Source organism: Lepidochelys olivacea, assembly GCF_965140295.1.
Source record: "Lepidochelys olivacea isolate rLepOli2 genome assembly, chromosome: 3".
NCBI classification, from domain to species: domain Eukaryota; kingdom Metazoa; phylum Chordata; order Testudines; family Cheloniidae; genus Lepidochelys; species Lepidochelys olivacea.
Genome location: NC_140413.1, coordinates 39979943 through 40003657, shown reverse-complemented (window position 1 = coordinate 40003657; position 23715 = coordinate 39979943). Strand labels below are relative to the sequence as shown.

General features: G+C 42.4%; 1 protein-coding gene across 1 annotated transcript in view; it reads left to right on the top strand.

Annotated features, from left to right (window-relative positions):
- The window catches only part of ERICH1 (glutamate rich 1), a 115802-nt gene that overhangs the window by 30875 nt on the left and 61212 nt on the right, over nt 1-23715 (top strand). Inside the window, exon 3 of the mRNA XM_084623151.1 lies at nt 20948-21079. Within this exon, the coding sequence (XP_084479277.1) occupies nt 20948-21079 (132 nt within the window). The remainder of the gene's footprint in view (nt 1-20947; nt 21080-23715) is intronic.

Here is a 23715-nt window from a genome sequence, read left to right as displayed (position 1 = left end):
TTAGCCACTCTCCTCGTTCTGGAATGCTACTAGGCACCACTCTTCAGCCTAAACTCAGTGTCAGTTATGTTTTAGAATAATTATTCAGAACCCACACTTACCACAGCCCAGTTCTTCTCTTCCACTGCTTTTGCTGTCATCGCCTCAACTCCCCTCTCTCTGCCAGTCATGGTGGATAATCATGAGTTTCCAGTGCAACACTGTGCTAAAAAGGCTGTGATCCTTCGATGTTGTAACAGGGTGGCCTTCCCCTTCAAAGGCTGGAGGTCTGGGGGCAGCCAGCCCTGTTTATTTACCCCGTGAACATGAATGAGGGTTATGCTGTACTCCACAAGCATGTATTTGTTAACTCATGAACTAGTGGTCTTCCAACTATGCTGTTCTTTGGACATGTGTACTTGTGCTTAAGTGACAAATTCAGCAAAAAAAAAAAGTTTCAATTTAGTGTGACAAACATATTTTTCCTCTATCAAAAAGTATGTGGGTAAAATGTACCCCAAACATGTTGTACTGTTATCCTGTATTTTTAGTAGTTCTATATACACTTTTGCCTCTAAGAGAGTATCTTTTATTGTAATAGTGGTGACTGTCTTCCTCACTAGCAAGCTGTTTTTTAACATAAATGTAACTTGCATATGACGATTAATAAAGTATATGTGGGGTAATGTGGGTATGTTGCAATAACTCATGAACTAGTGGTCATCCAACTATGCTGTTTTAGGACATTGCATATACTAACTGATAATGAATTGCAGTGACGGTAGTTGCTGCATACAATTACAATAAGGTAGAAAGTTCTCCAAGGATGTATGAAAATTGCATATGGGCCCACGCTGAATGAGACTCCTGCTAGTTCTTTCAATTTCCTAGTTAAATAAGGTCTTGTTGTGTTTTTTTCATCATAAACATTAAAGAATTATTCTTCACTTCTGAATACACTTGCTGGACAGTCCCCCACAACATAATTGATGTAACTTTCTTTTTTCTCAACACTGGATGAAGATTAATCAGATGAGGCTGAGAAGGGGACAGCTGTTGGCTATAAAGAGTTGTGGGGGGATGGAGGGAGTAATACAGAGAAGCTGCAGGAAAGAACCATCTACTGCTGTGGCCCTGCGGAAGACAGACTGGATGGGAAGTCCTAGGACTGAAGTAGTGGCTGGGTAGAAAGCCCTATCTGGAAGTTTTTTTTCCTTTGTGAGTTTGTGGTTGTTTAGCCTTTCCCTCCAGGCTCCAATTTTTATCTAAAGTATAATTTGGGTGTGGCTAATTCCCCAGGCAAGTGAGTGAGATTGGTAGTGTACAGATGTATAAGCAGGGGAATCATGTATGAATAGGAGGTCTATATTAGCTCCCTTAGCAACTGCTCCTGGAAATCCAGTTCTGGTGTCTGCAATTCAAGGATATGGATGAGTTGGAGAGGGCTCAAAGGGCCGTGAGGTGGATTGGAAAACAAGCTCCTCAAGTCTCTCATTATAAGGCATAATCTACTTACCTTAACAAAGAGAAAGTTAAGGGGTGACTTGAACAGTGTCTGTAAGTACCTATATGGGTGAAAATATTAGATAATAGAGGGCTAGCAGACAAATGTATAACAAGATCCAGTGACTGGAAGTTGAAGTTGGACAAATTCAGACTAGAAATTAATATTAGCCAAGATGAGCAGGTATGGTGTCCTCTGTTTGACAGAAGCTGGAAATGGGCAATGGGATGGATCACTTGATGATTATCTGTTCTATTCATTCCCTCTGAAGCACCTGGCATTGGTTGCTGTTGGAAGACAAGATACTGGGCTAGATGGACCTTTGGTCCGACCCAGTATGGCCGGTCTCATATTCTTAAATAAGGTGCAAACTTTTAACAGTGACGATAATTAAACATAGAAACAATGTAACAAGGGTATGGTGGATTCTCAATCAGTGGAAATCTTTAAATCAGGGTTGGATTTTTTTTTTGTAAAGGATGTGCTCTAATTCAAACAGTAATTAATTCAGTGAAGTCCTATGGCCTATATTATACAGGAGGTTGGACTGGATGATCACAATGGTCCCTTTTGGCCTTATAATGTGTGAAACTGTTTGCCGCTTACTGCTGACCCTCTATTCTCTCTCTCTCGCATGCACGCACACACAAACTAGTCAGACTCCCTCACCACTGCTCCAACATTCTGTTCTCTTGCCACCCCAACCTGAAGCCTTCCACATCTCTGCCGCCTCCCCCATCATGGAATTCAGTCTCTGCAACAAGGCCTTCTTGCAGTGTGGAGGAGGAGGAGAACAGTGCTATAAAGGTGACTGAAATGGCTCCCCAGGCATTCAGATTTGTTAGTTGATCTCGGCCTAATTTTTTTTTCTAGTCTCGATTAGGAACTTCCAAATAATATTTGGCACGGTCACTGACTAAAGTGCTTTATATCGTCAATGTCCTTTACAGATATTAACTACTATTTAAAAGAATCCTACAATGTTTGTGAGTAAATATCTTCATTCTCCAACTGGGTAAAACATGAGGCATATAGAAGTGATTTATCTCGCTTTGTCGATGGCAGAATTGTGATTAGAACTGAGGCGTTCTAGCCCTGAGTCCTTTTCTTATACCAGGCTGCAATTCAAAGCTAACACCTTCCAAAAAGATGTCTTGTTCCTATGTAAAATAGTAGGTAATTTCACATGGACACGAATCTGTCTCTTCTGAAGACTGTTGCTGTGTTTCCTTTAGACTTCATGCATGAACACAGGCTCTTTTTTTTTAAAAATTACCTTCTCGTAGAATAAATGTTTCTCTCTAAAGCCTATGAATAAACTTCTCTGACTAGAGTTTCCTAAATGCACAAGAAAAAAAGCCCAAAACACAACAATCCCCCTTTCTGGGAGTGCAAGCATTGATATTTGCCCACTTTATGACCAATAAATCCTAATAATGACTTGTTTCAGAGTAGCAGCCGTGTTAGTCTGTATTTGCAAAAAGAAAAGGAGTACTTGTTGCACCTTAGAGACGAACAAATTTATTTGAGCATAAGCTTGAAGTGAGCTACAGCTCACTTCATCGGATGCATTCAGTGGAAAATACAGTGGGGAGATTTATATACACAGAGAAAATGAAACAATGGGTGTTGCCATACACACTGTAAGGAGAGTGATCGCTTAAGATGAGCTAATACCAGCAGGAGAGCGTCGGGGGTGGGGGGTGGACGACACGACCTTTTGTAGTGATAATCAAGGTGGACCATTTCCAGCAGTTGACAAGAACGTGTGAGGAACGGGGGAGGGGGGAGGAATAAACATGGGGAAATAGTTTTACTTTGTGTAATGAGACATCCACTCCCAGTCTCTATTCAAGCCTAAGTTAATTGTATCCAGTTTGCAAATTAATTCCAATTCAGCAGTCTCTCGTTGGAGTCTGTTTTTGAAGTTTTTTCAACAAAAAAACTTCAAAAACAGACTCCAACGAGAGACTGCTGAATTGGAATTAATTTGCAAACTGGATACAATTAACTTAGGCTTGAATAGAGACTGGGAGTGGATGTCTCATTACACAAAGTAAAACTATTTCCCCATGTTTATTCGTTCCTCACACGTTCTTGTCAACTGCTGGAAATGGCCCACCTTGATTATCACTACAAAAGGTCGTGTCGTCCACCCCCCACCCCCGACGCTCTCCTGCTGGTATTAGCTCATCTTAAGCGATCACTCTCCTTACAGTGTGTATGGTAACACCCATTGTTTCATTTTCTCTGTGTATATAAATCTCCCCACTGTATTTTCCACTGAATGCATCCGATGAAGTGAGCTGTAGCTCACTTCAAGCTTATGCTCAAATAAATTTGTTCGTCTCTAAGATGCCACAAGTACTCCTTTTCTTTTTAATAATGACTTGATAGTTGGAATTCTGATAGGGATAAATATCAGTGCTCGTGTTTTGATAAACAAAGAACACTAGCACAGTAAGAGCCCTATTTTTGGAAAGATGCAAAAATAGGAACTCATTGTAAAAGACTGTTTTAGTTTTTAAAAACACTCAGGCAGCACCTGCCTAACTGTTTATGAAAAGTGGTTTTTTGTTTTTTTTTAATGTATGGTTTTAAATAGGATACAATTTAAAATTTGTTTTAATTCTCCCAAAAGTGACAAATTGGTAGTACTGCGTAGTATTAGTCATGTGTTGCTGCAAAAATTCTGGGACGAAAGCTCAGGAAAAAGCCCAAAATAATTGAGAACTTCAGAGAAATCCATGTCCTTTGTGGCCGATGACTTGGAAAGTAGATATCATTCACAAGCTCAATCTAGTCATTATTCCCTTTAAGAAAAGAAAGAAAGCTGTTTGGCACTGGAACTAGAAGTTCACTTCTGAATCTAAAAAACACTTGTATCCTTCTCTGCCTTTCTAGGGGGTTCTATTTTTTCCTATTTCTTAGGTCTACCCAGGAAACTAGTATTTTGCCTTTGGTAGCTATCTTTTGGTCTTGAAGGTGCTTATATCCCTACCTGTCTAGAACATTGTACAACTTTTTCAAATTCAAAATTGGTCATGGTAAAATCTTCACTCTTTGACAACGGTCATATAGGCTGAAATGATTGGAAAACTGAACCGTGCTGATATTAGTCCCCTTCAAGTACAGACAGAAAGACAGAATTGTTCTCCATCAAGCTTCCCAAAGTGTTTTCAAATGCCATATTAAATAACATGTTGCAAAACCTGTATCACATCAAAGAAATGCCTGGCAACATGAAGTTTATTAGGAAACTTGTTTCATATGGGCACGAGAGACTCACTTTAATAGACTGCATTAAAACTTTACACCTCCTGGCTGATGGAAGTAATGTTCTTGGCTTCTGACTTTTGTTAAGGCCTGACCTAGCTATAGCAAGGATAAATATTGGGAAAGATGGTTTCTCTTGAAATCTGCAAAGCTGGAACCTGATGGGTGGGGGTTTTTGTCTTTCGAGCTCCAGTCCTGTGGTGGAGGGGCTTTGTAAGTAAGTAGATAGACTATAAAGTAGGCTTGCTCACTTTTGACAGCATATTTCTAAGGGCGTCTTAGAATCATGTTCTCTCTTACAATTGTCTACACTTTCTCACTTGATCTGCACAACAGCCTCATTTGGGATTTGGTACCGATTGATTCTGAGAGGTGCTGAGCAGCAGACCTGTGCTGAGGAAGAGGCTGAAAAATAATTACTCTAAGAACAAGATCTGTAGTGTTCAATTATTCTCTTCTCTGCAAAGCCCACCATCCCACTTGGCTTTTTCTTTTTCTTCACCACTGAGTAAGGGAACTGAAGTGGTTTAAGGTCCTGCAGAAACAAGTCACTTGAATTCTTTTGTCTTTTCAAGTCTGAAGCAGCACTAATGGGGAAGGGAAGCAAACGTAGCAAATATTATTTAAGTTTAATTAAACTGCTTACGGTGTAGCATACAAGAACTGTATGTAATACTATATAATTGACCAAAGTACAATTAAAACTCTTGAGAGTATAAACTTCATTCATGATGAATTTCCGAGAGTGAAACAGGCTGAATAAATTCTTTTATATGAGGAACTCCTGTTTCTTCTTTGAGTAGTGTCCCTGTGGGTGCTCCACTTCAGGTGTCAGTGCGTCACTGTGCCACAGATCAGAGATTTTTCAGTAGCAGTGCTCAATCAGGGTGCACGTGCGTGGCAGTCCTCTCACGGTGCCGTTGGTGCCTCATGTCAGGGTGTGTGCAACCTACCCTTCAGTTCCTTCTCAACTGTCCTCAGCTGCAGACGGAGCCTAGTGGCAGTGCTGCTTTTTTTGTTTTTTCTCTCTAGAAATAATTAGATTTGTTTAATTAATTAGTTACCATTTTACCCAAAACCACATGGGAACTCCCAAGAGGCCATTCTACACACACTCGATGTCTTATCGAGTTATTTATCGACTTATTTAGACAGAACCAAACCGTTCCAGAAATCCCCAAGACTTTATTTCCACAACAGAACACTCCAAGGGCTGACCGCTATATCAACCAGAGACTATCTAAATGTATCCAACTTTGCTATTGACTGCGCAACAAGGAACCCCCACTGGGGATCTGATCCCACTGTACGCATGACATGGCCACATCTATAGCCTTCCTGAACAATGTCCCTCTAATAGATATATGCAGGGCTACCACACAGGCCTGAGAGCACACCTTTGGAAAACATGATGCCATCACTCAGTGCTCTGTCAGATACTATACTAGGCCTTACCATGCTTTCTGCAACAACACGCATGACACCAAAGCTCCTACCATCCACGGTAGGGCACTGCTCTACAGACACCTGAAGTGGAGCACACACCGGGACGCTACTCGAAGAAGAAGAGGAAGTTGCTCAAGCTTGTGCAGTAACAAGGGTTCTTTGAGATGTGTGTCTCTGTGAGTGCTCAACTACCCACCCTCTTCCCCTCTACTTCAGAATTCGTTCGAGCTCTGCAGTAGAGAAGGAACTAAAGGGTCAGGGTCATGTGTGTGCTACATGAGGTGCCAACGGCACCACGAGGTGACTACTCTGCACGCGTGTCCCAACCGAGCAGTGCTACTGAAAATCTCCAATCTGCGGCGCAGGGACACTCCGACACGTGAAGTGGAGCATCCATAGGGAGACACATCTCGAAGAACCCTCGTTACTGCACAAGGTGAGTAACTTCCTCTTTTATTCAGTGTCAATAGATTATTTTTTTCTAACCCCCCCCCGGCCACTCCTTAATTTTGACTTATGCAAAATTGTGCTATGTAGGGTACCAGTGCTTTCAAAAGCCTTTTCAGCCTTAATATCAGAACAGGGCCTGCACATTTGCTGCCTTTGAGTCTGTCTCTTCTGTAACAGAATATGATACAGTTTCAGGATAACTGGCCCTCTGACCTCCTGTTGTGCTAATTCTTTGGGCTCATGTATTCCATCTAAATTAAAGATGATAACAGAACCCTGTCACTGTCAAACAACAGCTTAAAACAAGGTTCGGTACACAGACCTCAGCCTGCATAGTACCATAGAAAACACACCATTAAAAATAGTTTAAACGTTTTATTAAAGATAGAGAAAAGAAGGGGAAAACAGTTCAAGCATTTGAAATGTAAAGTATTAAATAAGGCTTTCATTTTAACAACTCGTTTGTTCCCTGAAAAAAGCCCTTTGTTTGACTGTCTCTTAAATGGAGTTAAATGTGGTAACTACTGGCCTTTTGGGGGAAAGAAAAGAAGTTAATTGAGATGGAACGGGGCTGTTGCTGCTGCTGCTGCTTTTAGTTTTCAGAGTAACAGTCGTGTTAGTCTGTATTCGCAAAAAGAAAAGGAGTACTTGTGGCACCTTAGGGACTAACCAAGTACTCCTTTTCTTTTTGCTTTTAGTTTGATTCTGTTTTCTAGAAGGCGAAACAAGACCAACACGTACAAGGGGAAAGGAAAGAACTGCAAAGGTAGAAAATGCAGCTTTAGTCTCTGGTGTTGGCTATCACTTGCAGCCTCACTGCTGGAAGAACTCAAGCATGGCACTCAGTCTTATTAGCGACTCCAAGACCTGGACTCCGAAACTTGTACCAGCATCAGGCTATTTAGGACATTGCCTTTATTTGCTTCTTTGGTCACACGCTTGCTTACAACAGTGTTGCAAAATATGCAGTCTTTGCTGGCTAAGCCAGATTGTTATTACAGAAAGAAAAAGAAGAAAGATAGGAAAGAAAAGAAATCTGGTAGAGAAGGAAAAAGACAGTAGGGTGAGCAGTAGGGTGGTACTATCTTGGGGCTTGCTCAGGCCAACCCACTCTATCGGTCCTGGGCATGGTTATCAGGGCTGGCCTTAGGGAAAATGGCGCCCTGGGCAAACTTGTATCTTGGCACCCCGACCACTGCTTTAGTACTTAATATGTGCTAGGGCTTGCTGGGGCTGAGCATCAGCACCTCTAGGCTTGGCGGTTCATAGCCCTGGCACCCTGAGCTCCCAGCCAGCATCTGCCGCGCTCTGGCCACCCAACTTTGAAGGCAGCACTGCTGCCAGCAGCAGCACAGAAATAAGGGTGGCAATACGATACCATGCCACCCTTACTTCTGCACTGCTGGTGGTGGCGACTTTACCTTCAGAGCTGGGTGCTCAACCAGCCGCCGCTCTCTGGCCACCCAGCTTGAGTTCTGGCACCTCTGTCATTGCAAATTAAGCACTGCCCCCCCATTCATCCCTCCCATTGCTCCCAAGCTCTGTTGCCTCTCCCCTAGCCCTCCCCCTGCTTCTATTGCCCCAAGCTCCCTTCTACGGCCTCACACTCCAGGCATGCCCCGCTCCTGGTCGCTTGACCTTGGCACCCCCGACCATGGCACCCCAGGCAGTCGCCCACCCATAAGGCCGGCCCTGATGGTCATTTGCTAAACTGAGTTGTGCTCGAGCACATGATGGGCATTTGTTAAGAGTGTGGTCAGATCCTTCACAGCAGAAACACAGCCCATGGGGCAACAGCACTCCTTTTCCTTAGGGGTCACATGACGGCAGACAATATACAGCTGCATGGGTTCAGAGTCCATTTTGGAGACGGGTCCCAAGGGATGCTGGGGGTGTGGTGGCCCGGACCCCTTCCCTGCCTGTTGTTGATGCATATGATGAGGTCAATGAAGGCATCTAGGTTGATCAGCGCCTCCACCTAAACGGCATTCCACAATTAGAACCACATCTTAAGCACTAAGGCTATTATTTCTAATGTTCCAGGTCTGAGCTTCCCAGCTGACGGGGGTTGATTGCGGGAAGGGAGAGCTCCATCTCATACCTCACCACATATGAGTACTAGGCCACTTGCCTGGTGCTGAACCTGCCTTGTCTTACTGCATCATAAACCATGGCTGGACACGGCTGAAGTTTCCTGTTCCAGCAACCTTAATGGAATCCCTCATTTTGATGCCTTGTTCCAAGTTGTAGCTACACAAGCTAGCTCATCCTTAATCTCCTTTCATAGTCGTCAACGCAGCTGGTAGAGCTGAGCTGTTTTGTTCCACTCAGTGTAAGAGACTAGTTGCCAAAAGCGGGTAGCATAGGAGGAGGCCAGTCCCTGCCCCCCCACTGAGTTTGCACAGGGCTGCCTCTGCTGAGCAGGCATGGTTGGACTCCCCAAATATGGCGGGAAATGCCTGGAGGAAAGTATCTCAGAGAGCGTCAGGGTCACTTGTTCAAGCAGGGGCAAGGTCCGATCGAATGCATCTCCCATTATGAGGGTAGTAACGAGTTTTCCTTTTGCTTGATTGATGGGGTAGTATTGGGGTTGAAGCAGAAACATCAGTTGGCATTGGTTAATAACCTTCTTTCTCTCCCACCCCCCCATTTTTTTCGTAGTCTCCATTAAAATGTTCTGAGAAGAGGACTGGGAGTTCTGGGTCCAGGTACACGGCCATAGCACATATCCTAGTGTAGCATTCTCGCTCACAGCTGAGCCACCTGCTCTCATAGCATCTGCGGCATGCTGTGCCAGGTGGGCCCACAGTCCCACATTTTCATCATTGAGCTGGGTAGATTGCCTGCACAGAGCTTGGTTCTCTGTTGCAAGCTGTGATACTTGGGCTCACAGCATGGGGAGCTCCTTCTGGGAGCAATCAACCTATGCAGCCTCTTGGTAGGGAGTGGATCGTTACCTCCATATTCCCTCAGAGTAGGTCTTCACCACTAACTAGAGTTGTCCAGGCAAACTGTCAGGATCCTGACAAGGGCAGTTGGGACCAAGGGTCAGAGCAGGGTCAAACCTGAGCCTGAAAGTAGCAGGGGAGTTTATAGTCAATCTCTGGGAATCCAAATCCCAGTCAGGTTTCAGGGTCTGGATCAAGAAGCAAGGTACAAATCAAGCTGAGGTCAAAGCCAGGAATTTGAGAGGAAAGCAGGTCATGGCAGCTACAGGAGATCAGTGATGTCACCTGGATACTTCCTGAAACACACCCACTTTGGATTCATATAGGGCCAGGAGCCAATCAGGATGCATGAAGCTGCTGCCTGTTGGATCCCCTGAGGCAGGACTTTGCACGGTCTGTGTCTGCAGCAGGTTGTAGGTAGTGGAGCATGAGCCAGTTAACAGCTGCTATTGGGTGGAAGCGTGGAGGTGTTTGCTACGGATCAGCTTTGCAGGCCCAGATTCAAGACCAACTGGACCTTACACCTGGGACATTTTTTCAAGAGACTGAGGAGATGAGTTGGTAGAAGCCTAGCCTCTAGTCATCTTTGTTTTCATTAGATATGTTGGAGTATCTGATGGATGAGTCATTGAAAGCCTTCTAGGTTAGCGTCTTTTTATTTCCATTTCTTAAAATTAGTCAGTTATCTTAAATGTCCAGTTAGAGCTCATTCCACTGGTGGCTGCTCTTCAGAGGCAAAACCATGGCATTTGGGGTCAAATTTAACATTGTGTCCTCTCATTGTGTCCTCTCACAAGTGCCTGCCTCCTCTACCCTCCCCCACAATACAAAACCATTATTTGAAGTTAGTAGGATTGCTTAAGGTGTAAATCTGTGTTGAATTTGGCATACTATACATTGTGTTTTCCCAAAATATGTGTCTTACTATCACTGTTGCACTTAACAGGAACTAATTGCTATACTGATTATTTGTCAATTATCCAAAGTAAGGAAGGATATTAGAAGAAAATTCAGTTTAAAAACTAAATCTTTGAGCAAACTTGTACTTTGTATAGGGTTATGGATAACTTTTTTTTTCCTGTGAGTGTTCCAGGAAAAAGTCTCAGTAATGATATAATCAGTTAATCACTGAAGGTAATTAACAAATTGCAGCATAGACGTGGTCTTTTGGATTTGAAGCTGCTGCATTCTATAAAAATTACATTGATTGACAGAGGGTTCTATTATTAGACTTTTGGAAGGAACACTCAACCAATGAGATCTACAGTTCTGGCTGAAATATTTGGCAAAGTGCTAACTTACTTATAAAGCCATATTGGAAATATCACTATGTGCTCTCCCAATATGTCTGAAATCTGTAGACATCTGACAGAAAAAATAATGCTGAACACAAAATATAATTGCCTATGTCACAGTTCAGGGCAATGGCAACCTATATTCCTCCTCCATCCTCCAGCAAGGGCTCCTACTGTAGGCTCCCAGCTCCTCAGCCATCACCTCTGTTGGACAGACACTCATGTCTCTTTCCCTTCTGACCAGGGTTTTTCCAAGCAGCACAGTTCCCTGCCTGCCCTGTGAGTTCCCCAGCAAGGCAAACTGCCTAAGCAGGCCCGCTTTATTTTCTTCCAGATGCTATGTAGCAATGTAATTGCCCACAGTTAAGTTACCTTACAGCTCTTTATAAGCAATCACATTTATTTTTAAGGTGAAAGCATTAACGAGAAAATATATTTAAAAAAAATAAAAGAACCAACCTGCATGCTAATAAGCTTACCAGAGATCACCCCCTCACTCCAACAAAGGCTCTGGTAGAAGTCAGTTCTTCAAACCCCACGAAGGATTTTTTCCTGTGGTTACAGGTTCATAACAGCTGTTACCTCAGAACAATCACCCCTATGGATAGGTTGTCCTTTCTTTTATACAGTCTAGGACAGTGGTGGGCAACCTGTGGCCCACGGGCCGCACGCAGCCCATCATGGTAATTCAGTGGCGGGCAGCCAGGCAGTTTGTTTACATTTGCACAGCCGCCCGCAGCTCCCAGTGGCTGTGGTTTGCCGTTCCCGGCCAATGGGAGCTGTGAAAAGCGGCACCCAGCATATCCCTGCAGCCCACACTGGTTCCCGAAGCTCTCATTGGCCAGGAATGGCGCACCACGGCCACTGGGAGCTGTAGGCGGCCATGCAAATGTAAACAAACTGCCTGGCGGCCCACCAGCAGATTACCCTGACGGGCAACCGGTTGCCCACCGCTGGTCTAGGACTTTGATCATCAGAGACTTTGAGTAGGTAATCAGCCAGAGAGTGCTTCTCTCCTGAGGGCATAGCTTCTAAAGATTGGGTCTGATGGTGAGAATTTACATTCCTCTCCCCCTAGGTATTTCCTAGGAAACCAACTTTATTTTGTCTATCCTGCATGTTCCTTCTTGTCTGGCACATTGTTTAAAATATTCCTTTTGAAGCTCAGAACACTTCCCAAGGTATACACTGGCCACTTCTCCCCCCTAGAGAAGTTATGTAAAATCCCACAATAATAGATAAATGCAAAGTTTGTAATACAAATGACTCCACAGCTATTTAAATTTAATTCAATAAGATCTTCCAGAAATATTGCAGGAAATTGGCCAATACATCACAGCCTATATTGATACACAATAAAGTACATGATAAATAGCTTGATACTTAACTCTATAATTTGTTTTTATCCTTTTACATAAAACAGCTGATGGAGACTAAGCTACTGTATTTACAAAATAGCGTAATTTCAGTTAATGGCCTAATAATGTTGCCTATCATTGTAGGTGATCAGACTTTGTATTTGCTGAAGATCTGTAGCTGGATCCCCTCAGTCATGATTTGTGTATCTTCAAACTGATAGTCAATAAAATGTACTATAATCCTGTCTTGTTATGTTAAAAGGGTGTAGAAATGTTAAAAGGGTGTAGAAATTCCAGTATACAGTAAAAAAATTATCTTCATACTTCAGAATGAGAATTATGCATTGAGCCAGATTTTCTTCCTTTTTTGTGACTCCCTTCTAACCAAATTCAGCCCTGCTAAAAGCAGCCATGTCACTGACTTTGCTTTCTCTTTAAATTGGTTTCTGGTCTTCCAAAAATTCAAAGTGGATTTCTGTTTTCTCTTCCTAATCGCCTTCAGTGGTAGGCTACATATTAAATGCTAAAGGAGTGAAGAGGTAAATTTATAGATTGCTGCATTTTTTCCCCAATTATTATCTTCTTCAAATAAACAAGTACTCTGTGCTTACATTAACGCACCAAATGTTTAAGTCTGAAAATTTAAATTTTCCATTAGGTAAACTTATCTAGGTTAATAGATTCAAAGGTTGACTGTTCTAAATGAATCCTTTTGCTCAAACTTATAGTTTGGATTAATCCATAGGGAGTCTGTTAGGAAACTCAGTAGCCTAGAAGCATGCCTTTAAGCTGATCTTCTAAATGGTGATGTCCTGGCCTGAATGGTCCTGGTCAAACTTACTGCAGGCAAATGCATGGAATGGAGGAAAGGAGAGACACATGACAGTGCTGGTTCTTTTTTTCCTCCGTAAGAAGACAGGGAGAAGTTCCTCTGACTACTTGTAAGCCTGCCTGAAAATGTAAAAGTAATTATGTAAGAGAAGTGGGAAGGAGTAGAATTTGCTTCATGTCCTTATACCTTTTGATTCCTTAAGAGGAATAAAAAGTCACTAATTTAGGGCCTTTGTGTGACCCCTTCAGTTTATTATAGCTAAACAGATGTGTGTTGACAATATGCTTTTGCTCTAAACTCAATTTTATATAAGGATCATATGCCCAGCTTTGTGTTAAGTAGGACAGTTTAATAGAAAAGTCAGGTTAGGAGCATGATTTATTTTTTTGTAGAAATTTATTTGAAATGAGAGGCAACATATTAGAACTAATTTAAGAGATCACTGGTTAGTATAAGAAAATACATTTTTAAAAGATAATTAAGAAATCATCGAATCATGGGACTGGAAGGGACCTCGAGAGGTCATCTAGTCCAGTCCCCTGCACTCATGGCAGGACTAAGTATTATCTAGACCATCCCTGACAGGTGTTTGTCTGACTTGCTCTTTAAAATCTTCAATGATGGAGATTCCACAACCTCCCTCGGCAATTTATTCCAGTGCTTAACCACCCTGACAGGAAGTTTTTCCTAACCTAAACCTCCTTTGCTGCAATTTAAGCCCATTGCTTCTTTTCCTATCCTCATGGTTAAGAAGAACAATTCTTCTCCCTCCTCCCTGTAACAACCTTTTATGTACTTGAAAACTGTTATCATGTGTCCTCTCAGTCTTCTCTTTTCCAGACTAAACAAACCCAGTTTTTTCAATCTTCCCTCATAGGTCATGTTTTCTGGATCTTTAATCATTTTTGTTGCTCTTCTCTGGTCTTTCTCCAATTTGTCCACATTTTCCTGAAATGTGGTGCCCAGAACTGGACATAATACTCCAGTTGAGGCCTAAACAGCATGGAGTAGAGCCGAAGAATTACTTCTCATGTCTTGCTTACAACACTCCTGCTAATACATCTCAGAATGATGTTTGCTTTTTTTGCAAAAGCCTTATGCTGTTGACTCAAATTTAGCTTGTAGTCCACTATGACCCCCAAATCCCTTTCCACAGTACTCCTTCCTAGGCAGTTATTTCCCATTTTGCATGTGTGCAACCGATTGTTCTTTATAAGTGTACTCTCTATGCCATTATCTAAATCATTGATGAAGATATTGAACAGAACTGGATCCAGAACTGATCCCTGCGGGACCCTACTCATTATGTCCTTCCAGCATGACTGTGAACCACTGATAACTACTCTCTCGGCACGGTTTTCCAAACAGTTTTGCACCCACCTTATAATAGCTCCATCTAGGTTGCATTTCCCTAGTTTGCTTATGAGAAGGTCATGCGAGACAGTATCAAAAGCTTTACTAAAGTCAAGATATTACCACGTCTACCACTTCCCCCCACCCCCACATCCACAAGGCTTGTTACCCTGTCAAAGAAAGCTGTCAGGTTGGTTAGACACAATTTGTTTTTGACAAATCCATGCTGACTGTCACTTACCACCTTATTATCTTCTAGATCAGGGGTTCCCAAACTTGATTCACGGCTTGTTCAGGGTAAGCCTCTGGTGGGCCACGAGATGCTTTGTTTACCTGGAAAAAAGAAAAGGAGTGCGTGTGGAACCTTAGAGACTAACCAATTCATTTGAGCATAAGCTTTTGTGAGCTACAGCTCACTTCATCAGATGCATTCAGTGGAAAGTACAGTGAGGAGATTTATATACACACAGAACATGAAAAAATGTGTGTTATCATACACACTGTAAGGAGAGTGATCACTTAAGATGAGGTATTACCAGCAGGAGAGCGGGGGGGAGAAAACCTTTTGTAGTGATAAATCAAGGTGGGCCATTTCCAGCAGTTAACAAGAACGTCTGAGGAACAGTGTGGGCTTGGGGGGAGGGGGGGAATAAACATGGGGAAATAGTTTTACTTTGTGTAATGACCTATCCACTCCCAGTCTCTATTCAAACCTAAGTTAATTGTATCCAGTTTGCAAATTAATTCCAATTCATCTGTCTCTTGTTGAAGTCTGTTTTTGAAGTCTTTTTGTTGTAATATTGCGACTTTTAGGTCTGTAATCGAGTGACCAGAGACACTGAAGTGTTCTCCGATTGGTTTATGAATGTTATAATTCTTGACATCTGATTTGTGTCCATTTATTCTTTTACGTAGAGACTGTCCAGTTTGACCAATGTACATGGCAAAGGGGCATTGTTGGCACATGATGGCATATATCACATTGGTAGATGTGCAGGTGAACGAGCCTCTGATAGTGTGGCTGATGTGATTAGGCCCTATGATGGGGGTGTCCCCTGAATAGATATGTGGACACAGTTGGCAACAGGCTTTGTTGCAAGGATAGGTTCCTGGGTTAGTGTTTTTGTTGTGTGGTGTGTGGTTGCTGGTGAGTATTTGCTTCAGGTTGGGGGGCTGTCTGTAGGCAAGGACTGGCCTGTCTCCCAGGATTTGTGAGAGTGATGGGTCGTCCTTCAGGATAGGTTGTAGATCCTTGATGATGCGTTGGAGAGGTTTTAGTTGGGGGCTGAAGGTGATGGCTAGTGGCTTACAGCTCCTAGCGGCCACGGTTCGCAGTTCCCAGCCAATGGGAGCTGCAGGAAGCGGTGGTCTGGCCCTCACCTCTTCCCGCAGCTCTCATTGGCTGCGAGCGGCCATACCTGCAGACGCTCAGGTAAACAAAGCGTCTTGCGGCCCACCAGGGGCTTACCCTGAACAAGCCGTGAACCGAGTTTGGGAACCCCTGTTCTAGTGATTGCAAATTGATTGCTTAATTATTTGCTCCATTGTCTTTCCAGGTACAGAAGTTAAGCTGACTGGTCTGTAATTCCCCGGGTTCTCTTTATTTCTCTTTTTATAGATTGCCACTATATTTGCCCTTTTCCAGGCTTCTGGAATCTTTCCCGTCTTCCATGACTTTTCAAAGATAATGGCTAATGGCTCAGATATCTCCTCAGTCATCTCCTTGAGTCTTCTAGGATGCATTTCATCAAGTCCTGGTAACTTGAAGACATGTAATTTGTCTAAGTAAATTTTAACTTGTTCTTTCCCTATTTTAGCCTCTTCTGATCCTACCTCATTTTCACTGATAGTCACAATGTTAGATGTGCAAACACCACCAATCTTCTTGGTGAAAACCGAAACAAAGAAGTCATTAAACACCTCTACCATTTCCACATTTTCTGTTATTTCTCCCCGATGATATATGGGGGGAAAAATGGGCCATGACATATTTTATAGACCCTTTGTGTTTCAGATCTCATTACACCTGATTTTTGCTTTTGTTGAAGGAAATGAGTTTTCTATTAACATAAATGTGAAAGGAATTAGACACTATCCCTTAGAAGAGGTGAAATATGCTTTTGAACCTTGTGAGTGTCAATATGATGCTACATATGGAATTTGTCTTTTCAGTTTGCTTTTTTTAAAAACCTAGGAAATTATACACACACCTCCCAAAAAACCCACCCCAAACCAAAAACAAAAAAACTATGTTAAAAGAACATTAAGTTTGTAAAATTAAGCACTCAAGGGCTAGGAAATATTAGAATTAAGGTTGTCTGTGCAACCTGAATTTGACCCTCTTGTGCATATGCGTTATGATAGTCTTTAATTCTATGTCCACGTACTATTTTGTTTCATGGGACCTCTGCTTCATTCAGTGTACAGAATGGACAACGCTCACTGAATGAGCTGCTATTAAATATTGTGTTTTGAACATTGTTCAGTGCGTAACCTCATGCTTTATTTACTGCACACTATTCAAATCCTGCTATGAAGCCAGAATTAGTAATATTCTCATGGGCTATTTTATGGCACTCATCAATATGATACCTGACTGCTTCTCAAACGTTAATTTATCTTCACCGCATCCCTGTGAGATGAAGTATTATCCCCATTTTACAAGTGGGGAACTAAGGCACAGGGAGATTAAGGCTAAAATTGTCCACTGATTTTGGGTACCTTGAGATGAGATGCCTAAGACCAACCTGACTTTTTAGAGTACTTAGCATTATAACACTTCATGTTTGCAAAGCACAGCTCCTATTGACGTCAGATGTAGTTGTGAGTGCTCAGCACTTCTGCAGATCAGATCCGATCAGGCTGGACAAGCATAAAATTAGGTGTACGCAGTTAGTGACCACCTGTGAAAAGTTTTGTTCATGGGACTCGACTAGCATCAGATGGGAGCTCTTTGGCAGAGACAGGGTTAGAGGCCGGTTCTCCAGGGTAGTATTCAACAGCCTTAACCTCCGTTCTCTTTCTGCAGTCTTCTGCTTCATTCACTACAAACCTTCCAATTTCTGCAACAAATGAGGCAGAGGCTTCAGACAGCAGCCTCCTTTACCACACAACTCTGACTGATCCTGAGAGCAAGTTCTGTGCATTGAAGGAGATGCTGATCTTGTGGAAAAAATAGTATGTAATCATGTGATTAAGGTTGCGATGTTACAGTCTTTAATTCTGCCTGTGCAGCCTTTAATTCTAGCACTTCCTGCCTTATGAGTAGGGCCCTACCAAATTCAGGGTCCATTTTGGTCAATTTCATGGTCATAGGATTTTTAAAATTGTAAATTTCATTATTTCAGCTATTTAAAGCTGAAATTTCATGGTGTTGTAATTGTAGGGATCCTGACCCAAAAAGGAGTTGGGGCAGGAGGGGGAATCACAGTTACCTCCCACCCTGTGAACCTGTATAGTATAGGGTAAAACCAGATTTCACGGGAGGAGACCAGATTTCTGTAGGTGATGCATTTTTCATGGCTGTGAATTTGGTAGGGCCCTACTTATGAGTGCTTGACTTTGCAACCTTAATTTTTGCTGTGTTATATATAATTAGTTTTTATCCTGTACATTGTCTAACAAATGAATTCTGCACTATTGTGCATGTGCATTATGGAACAGTCTGTGGTCATGTAACTAAAGCCTATATTTTTCCAGGGGACCCTTGCTTCATTCTGTGAACAGGAGGGATGGTGTACACTGAGGAATCAGGGTTGTTCACTGAATGAGGCTATTGTCTGTAGGATCTCTGCCTCAGTTGCTACAGGTGCTAGGAGTGTAGTGAATGATTTAGGGAACTATAGGAAGGGCAAGGGTGATATACCTATACAATGTTAGCAAAGACTGAGGGTTTGTCTGCACTTGAAATCCTACAGCAGCACAGCGACAGCTGCGCCACTGTAGTGCTTCAGTGTAGACATTGCCTACTCAAACGGAAGGGCTCTCCCATCAACGTAGGTAATCCACCTTCTCTAGAGGTGGTAGCTAGGTCAATGGAAGAATTCCTTGATAGCCTAGCTTTGTCTCACCAGGGGTTAGGTTGACTTAACTATGTCATTCAGGAGTATGGATTTTTCACACCCTGAGGGACATAGCCAGGGTCGACCTAACTTTTAGTGTAGACCAGATCTAAAATACTGTGCATGTTAAAAGATCTATATACCTGTGCCCTAGACCAGTGTTTCCCAAACTTGGGACGCTGCTTGTGCAGGGAAAGCCCCTGCTGGGCCCGGCCAGTTTGGTTACCTGCCGCATCTGCAGGTTCAGCCGATCGCGGCTTCCACTGGCCGGGGTTCGCTGTGCCCGGCCAATGGAGGCTGCTGGAAGCGGCAACCAGTACGTCCCTCGGCCTGCACCGCTTCCTGCAGCCCCCATTGGTCGGGCACAGCTAACTGCGACCAGTGGGAGCTGCAATCGGCCGAACCTGCGGATGCAGCAGGTAAACAAACTGTCTGGGCCTGCCAGGAGCTTTCCCTGAAGTTTGGTAAACACTGCCCTAGACTTTTGATTGAGGAGTACAAATTTAAACACAACTCACGTAAGCATATGGTAATTTTTTTCAAAGTATTTAAAATTACCCATTGAATTAATCACTTGTCTACCTTGTCACAGAAATTATTGCTGTCCTGCAGAGAATTTGGTGATACATCTTCACAAAAAAGCATATTTTGCGTAAACACCTTTTCCTAGAAACGTTTGAGATTCCTGCAGCATTGGTGCTGCAGTTTACTTTAAATCAATATGAGGCAGTAGCTGTCATCACAATTAACTCAATGGAATTTCTTCAACCATTAGACATGTTTCTCTCTCTTCTTGCATATCTATCCAAACTATAAATGCTGAAATCTTATCATTACATAGTGGCACTCTGGAGTCAAAAGATTTAAATTGAAAATGACCTTGCAAATTGTGTTTAATGTTTTGAGTAAACCATTTTTTGTAGGAATCAAATCCAAAGTATCCAATAATATTGCACTGAAAAATTAGCAAACGTTGATATTGTTTAATAGCGTAAACACATTTATGGACATTCAGATGTCCTTGTCTTTTAATTCTAGCACTGATTAACACTTCATCATTAATCAACACTGGTGGAGAAAAATCAGCCCCAGGTACTGGCCATTCAAGGTTTTGGCATCAGCGTAATGAAATGAATTTATTGAAGAATAGTTTTAAAATTTAATTTTGGTGGCTATTTTTTCCACGTTGTCAGTGTCTGCATTTCAGGGTCATATAGACTGATCCTTCTCTTACCCCTAAGGGCACAAATCACCCCAAAAGGACAGAGAAGTAGAGCCATGGTTCTGCCCTTCACAGTTTGCAGAGATAGCTGGCTACAGAGAGAACACATTGTATCATTCAGAAGCCTCATTGTATCATTCAGAAGCCTTCCCAAGCCTCCTGGACCTCGGGGAAGGATAGTCCACCCTCTGTACAATTCCTCCTGTAGTCACTCCAAATTTGGCATTTGGACAAATGCCATAGTCTAGCCCTTGGTGTGTTGAAATGGAATGGCTTCCTCCAATTGAAGCTCAGGGAAGTTGTATGGTTACTGACCCACATCTGTGTGGTTATTTTTCAATGGCTATCTAGTGGTTATATCTCTTGGCTCAACTTGCTCGGATCTCATCTTCCTATGCCAGAACAAATGTGCCTCAGCTTCTCACTCTCACCCATTTCCAAGTCCCTTTAGTCCTCTGCTCTTCTGAGCTGCTGAACAAAGCTAGCCTTTCCATTCTCTAAAATGACTACTTTAAGAGGTGCTGCCAACATCACCACAATGAATCTTTCCTCTAAAAGATATGTAAATGGTGAACAGTGACTTGCTGGGCACTCTCCTCTCTCAGAACTCTGCACAGAGCTGAGCCACATCCAGACTGCCACTGTGAACGGAACTATTCAGACCTGGCCAGGTGGTGCTTTTCAGATTCTCTATGAACCTTTCAGAGCCACAGCAAAAGCCGCATCTGAGAAGTCCCTCCAAACAGGGGCAGTAGAACCCCACTTCTTCTTATTGCTTCATTATGGTCTCTGCTGATGGGAAAGAATTTATTACTCCCCATCCATTTTTTAATAAACACTTAATAGAAAAAGTGTTCATTTCATTCAAAGGAGAAGGAAATAAGGCAGTTTAAAAAATATATAACTTAAATGGCTCATTTTGGGGGACACTTCTTCCAAAGCTTAGAAGAAGGAAAGCTCTGAAAATAGGGACAACAAATTTCAGAATAACTTCAGGATCCTCCTTAATTGTTCTGTAGCAACCACAGAATTTAACCTCCATAGTTTGTTTATTCCAGTTGTTTACAAAATAATTTAATAATTCTCCTTGTTTGAAATGCTCTGTCTTTTTGATCGGTTTTCCTAGATGTCCTATTGCCATTGTGTCCATGCACAGGTGAAAAACTTGTATGAGCAAATCTATGCAAAAATCAATAGACAGACACTTTGTTTCTGCCTTGCAGGTGGAGAAAATGAAATCCTTCTTCCAAGGTTATACACAGTAAGTCTCCCTCCGGATAGCTACGTCCCAGGTAATCCAAGAACAGATAGTCCCACAAATGCTGAACACTCAGAGAGTAGTGGTGATGCAGCAGGTAAGGAATTGCTCTAAATGACAGTTTCTATAATACATTTTCTTTAAGAAAGATATGTTAACAACACAATTATCAAGTAAAACCTAACTGGAGCACCCAGGTATTTAACTCTTGCTGCCAGTGGGTGTCGCTGTTTTGCAACAAAAAGAAGTGCCTTTTCTTAAGATATGTGTCCACATGGGCTGACTTTCTATTTTAGAATTAAAGGGCCATATTCTGCACTTGGTAACATCTTTGCAATGCCACAGATGTTAATGAAGTTGCAGAGATGTAACTAAGGGTAGAATTTGACTAGCTCCTTCTTTTGTAGCTCAGGTGCCACATATGAAGAAAGAGCTCAGGTTAGCTGTGCAGTGAAGATGTACTCTAAGGGTTAATTCCTGCTGGAGTTCTCCACATGTACACAGCAACCAAGCAATGGCTGAAGCTCACCCAGTTGCTGATACTCAAATGGACAAGGGAGATAAACTTCAAAAGAATTAGTATCTCCCCCAGTATGGAATCAGGACTCTGGCTGACCTGTGGAGGTGCAGTGTGTGAAAATCCCAGCTTCTAACCTCATGGGATCTACAAGCAGGAGTCTGGAAACAAAGAACTTGAAAGCAATTTAAAAGAGCAGCCTGGGGAAATGGGATGGGGGGAAGGAGAGAGAGACACTGGGGAGAGAGAAGCAGACTGTATCTTTGACTTAGTCTACAGGATGAAATTCAATAAGGACAAATGCAAAGTACTTCATTTAGGAAGGAACAATCAGTTGTACACATGCAAAATGGGAAATGGCTGCCTAGGAAGGAGTACTGCAGAAAAGGGTCTTGGGGTCATAGTGGACCACAAGCTAAATATGAGTCAACAGTGTAACACTGTTGCAAAAAAAGCAAACGTCATTCTGGGATGTATTAGCAGGAGTGTTGTAAGCAAGACATGAGAAGTAATTCTTCCGCTCTACTCCATGCTGATTAGGCCTCCACTGGAATATTGTGACCAGTTCTGGGCGCCACATTTCAGGAAAATGTGGACAAATTGGAGAAAGACCAGAGAAGAGCAACAAAAATGATTAAACATCTAGAAAACATGACCTATAAGGGAAGATTGAAAAAATTGGGTTTGTTTAGTCTGGAAAAGAGAAGACAGAGAGGGGACATAACAGTTTTCAAACACATAAAAGGTTGTTACAGGGAGGAGGGAGAAGAATTGTTGTTCTTAAGGCGAGGATAGGACAAGAAGCAATGGAGGTTTAGGTTGGACGTGAGGAAAAACTTCCTAACTATGCCAGTGCTTAAGAACCCTGACAAATTGCCTAGGGAGGTTGTGGAATCTCCATCATTGGAGATTTTAAAGAGCAGGTCAGACAAACACCTGTCAGGGATGGTCTAGATGATGATTAGTCCTGCCATGAGTACAGAGGACTGGACTAGATGACCTCTCAAGGTCCCTTCCAGTCCTATGATTCTGTCATTCAAAAGTCAGGCCAACACAGCTTCATTGGTCAGTGATGTGAAAAAGCACACCCTGACAGACATAACTATGCCAGCCTAACCCCAAGTGTGGACACAGTTAAGTCCGCAGAAGAATGTGTCCGTCAACTAGCTAATTAGTTCGAGGAGGTGTAGGCTGTGGGGAGGAGTTCAAAGAAAGTTCTTCTGTTGGTGTAGGTTGCATTTACACACTTGGGCGCTATGCTGGCACAGCTAGGCTAATGTAGCTATGCTAGTATAGTCTCTGTAGTGCAGACACAGCCGTGTTCCCTAGGAGGAGGAGGAGGGTACCAAGCGTAAGTCAGGCCTGCCTAAATCTTGAGGGAAATGCTAATCTTCAGTGTTTGTTGTTTTAACCCTTTTTTTCTTTGATTGGTATGTTCCTAGAGGTAAGTATGTAATACTTTGTGTTGAACAAGCTTTTCTCTGCTACTACATTTTCATGCTGTTCTCAGTCCGGGAGGGAAGTCTGTAGCACGGCCAAAACACCTGCAGAGTAACCTGCATGTAATGTGGAGACCTAAGAGATGCTGTAATGTGGAGACCTAAGCTCAGAATAGAGCGAATCATGGGATTTCCCTACAGAGACAGAAGGGCAAGCATGAGCTTGTCACTTGAAAGAGGTGCCCTCAGAGAGAAGGAACGAGGGGTCAAACACATACATTACCCTGGAAATGTGACATCACAAAAAAAAAAAAAGTTTAAGGTGATTTTTCTCCGTATAAAGACTGTGGACAGTACAGAAGTATTTCTCATTAAAATCCATTTGTAAAAACAAAATATACGCTAGCAAGCTTATTTTATTAAAATTCTGTTAGGATTTAAAAATAAAAACCAATTTTGCTAAGCCATTTCTCTTCTTCTAATTGCCTTTTAAGGTGGCTGATCTTCCCTTGTAGGAAGCTATTTGAGAACCAAATTTAAATTGTGCACTTTTTTCTTTGTGTTAAATCAGACTTATATTCTGAATAAAAAGCTTATTAATTTGTTTTTTAAGATTTTATTTTAATAACACAATCATCATATGACAGGTTACTGGGTTTCTACTTTGCAGTGCATATAGTTAAAATTTCTTGTCCTAAGTTTCAAGGCCTCGATGAAAAATTTCTTCTGACCCCTTTAACTTGGTCTCCTTTCACATCCCTTATACAGACAGGTGTA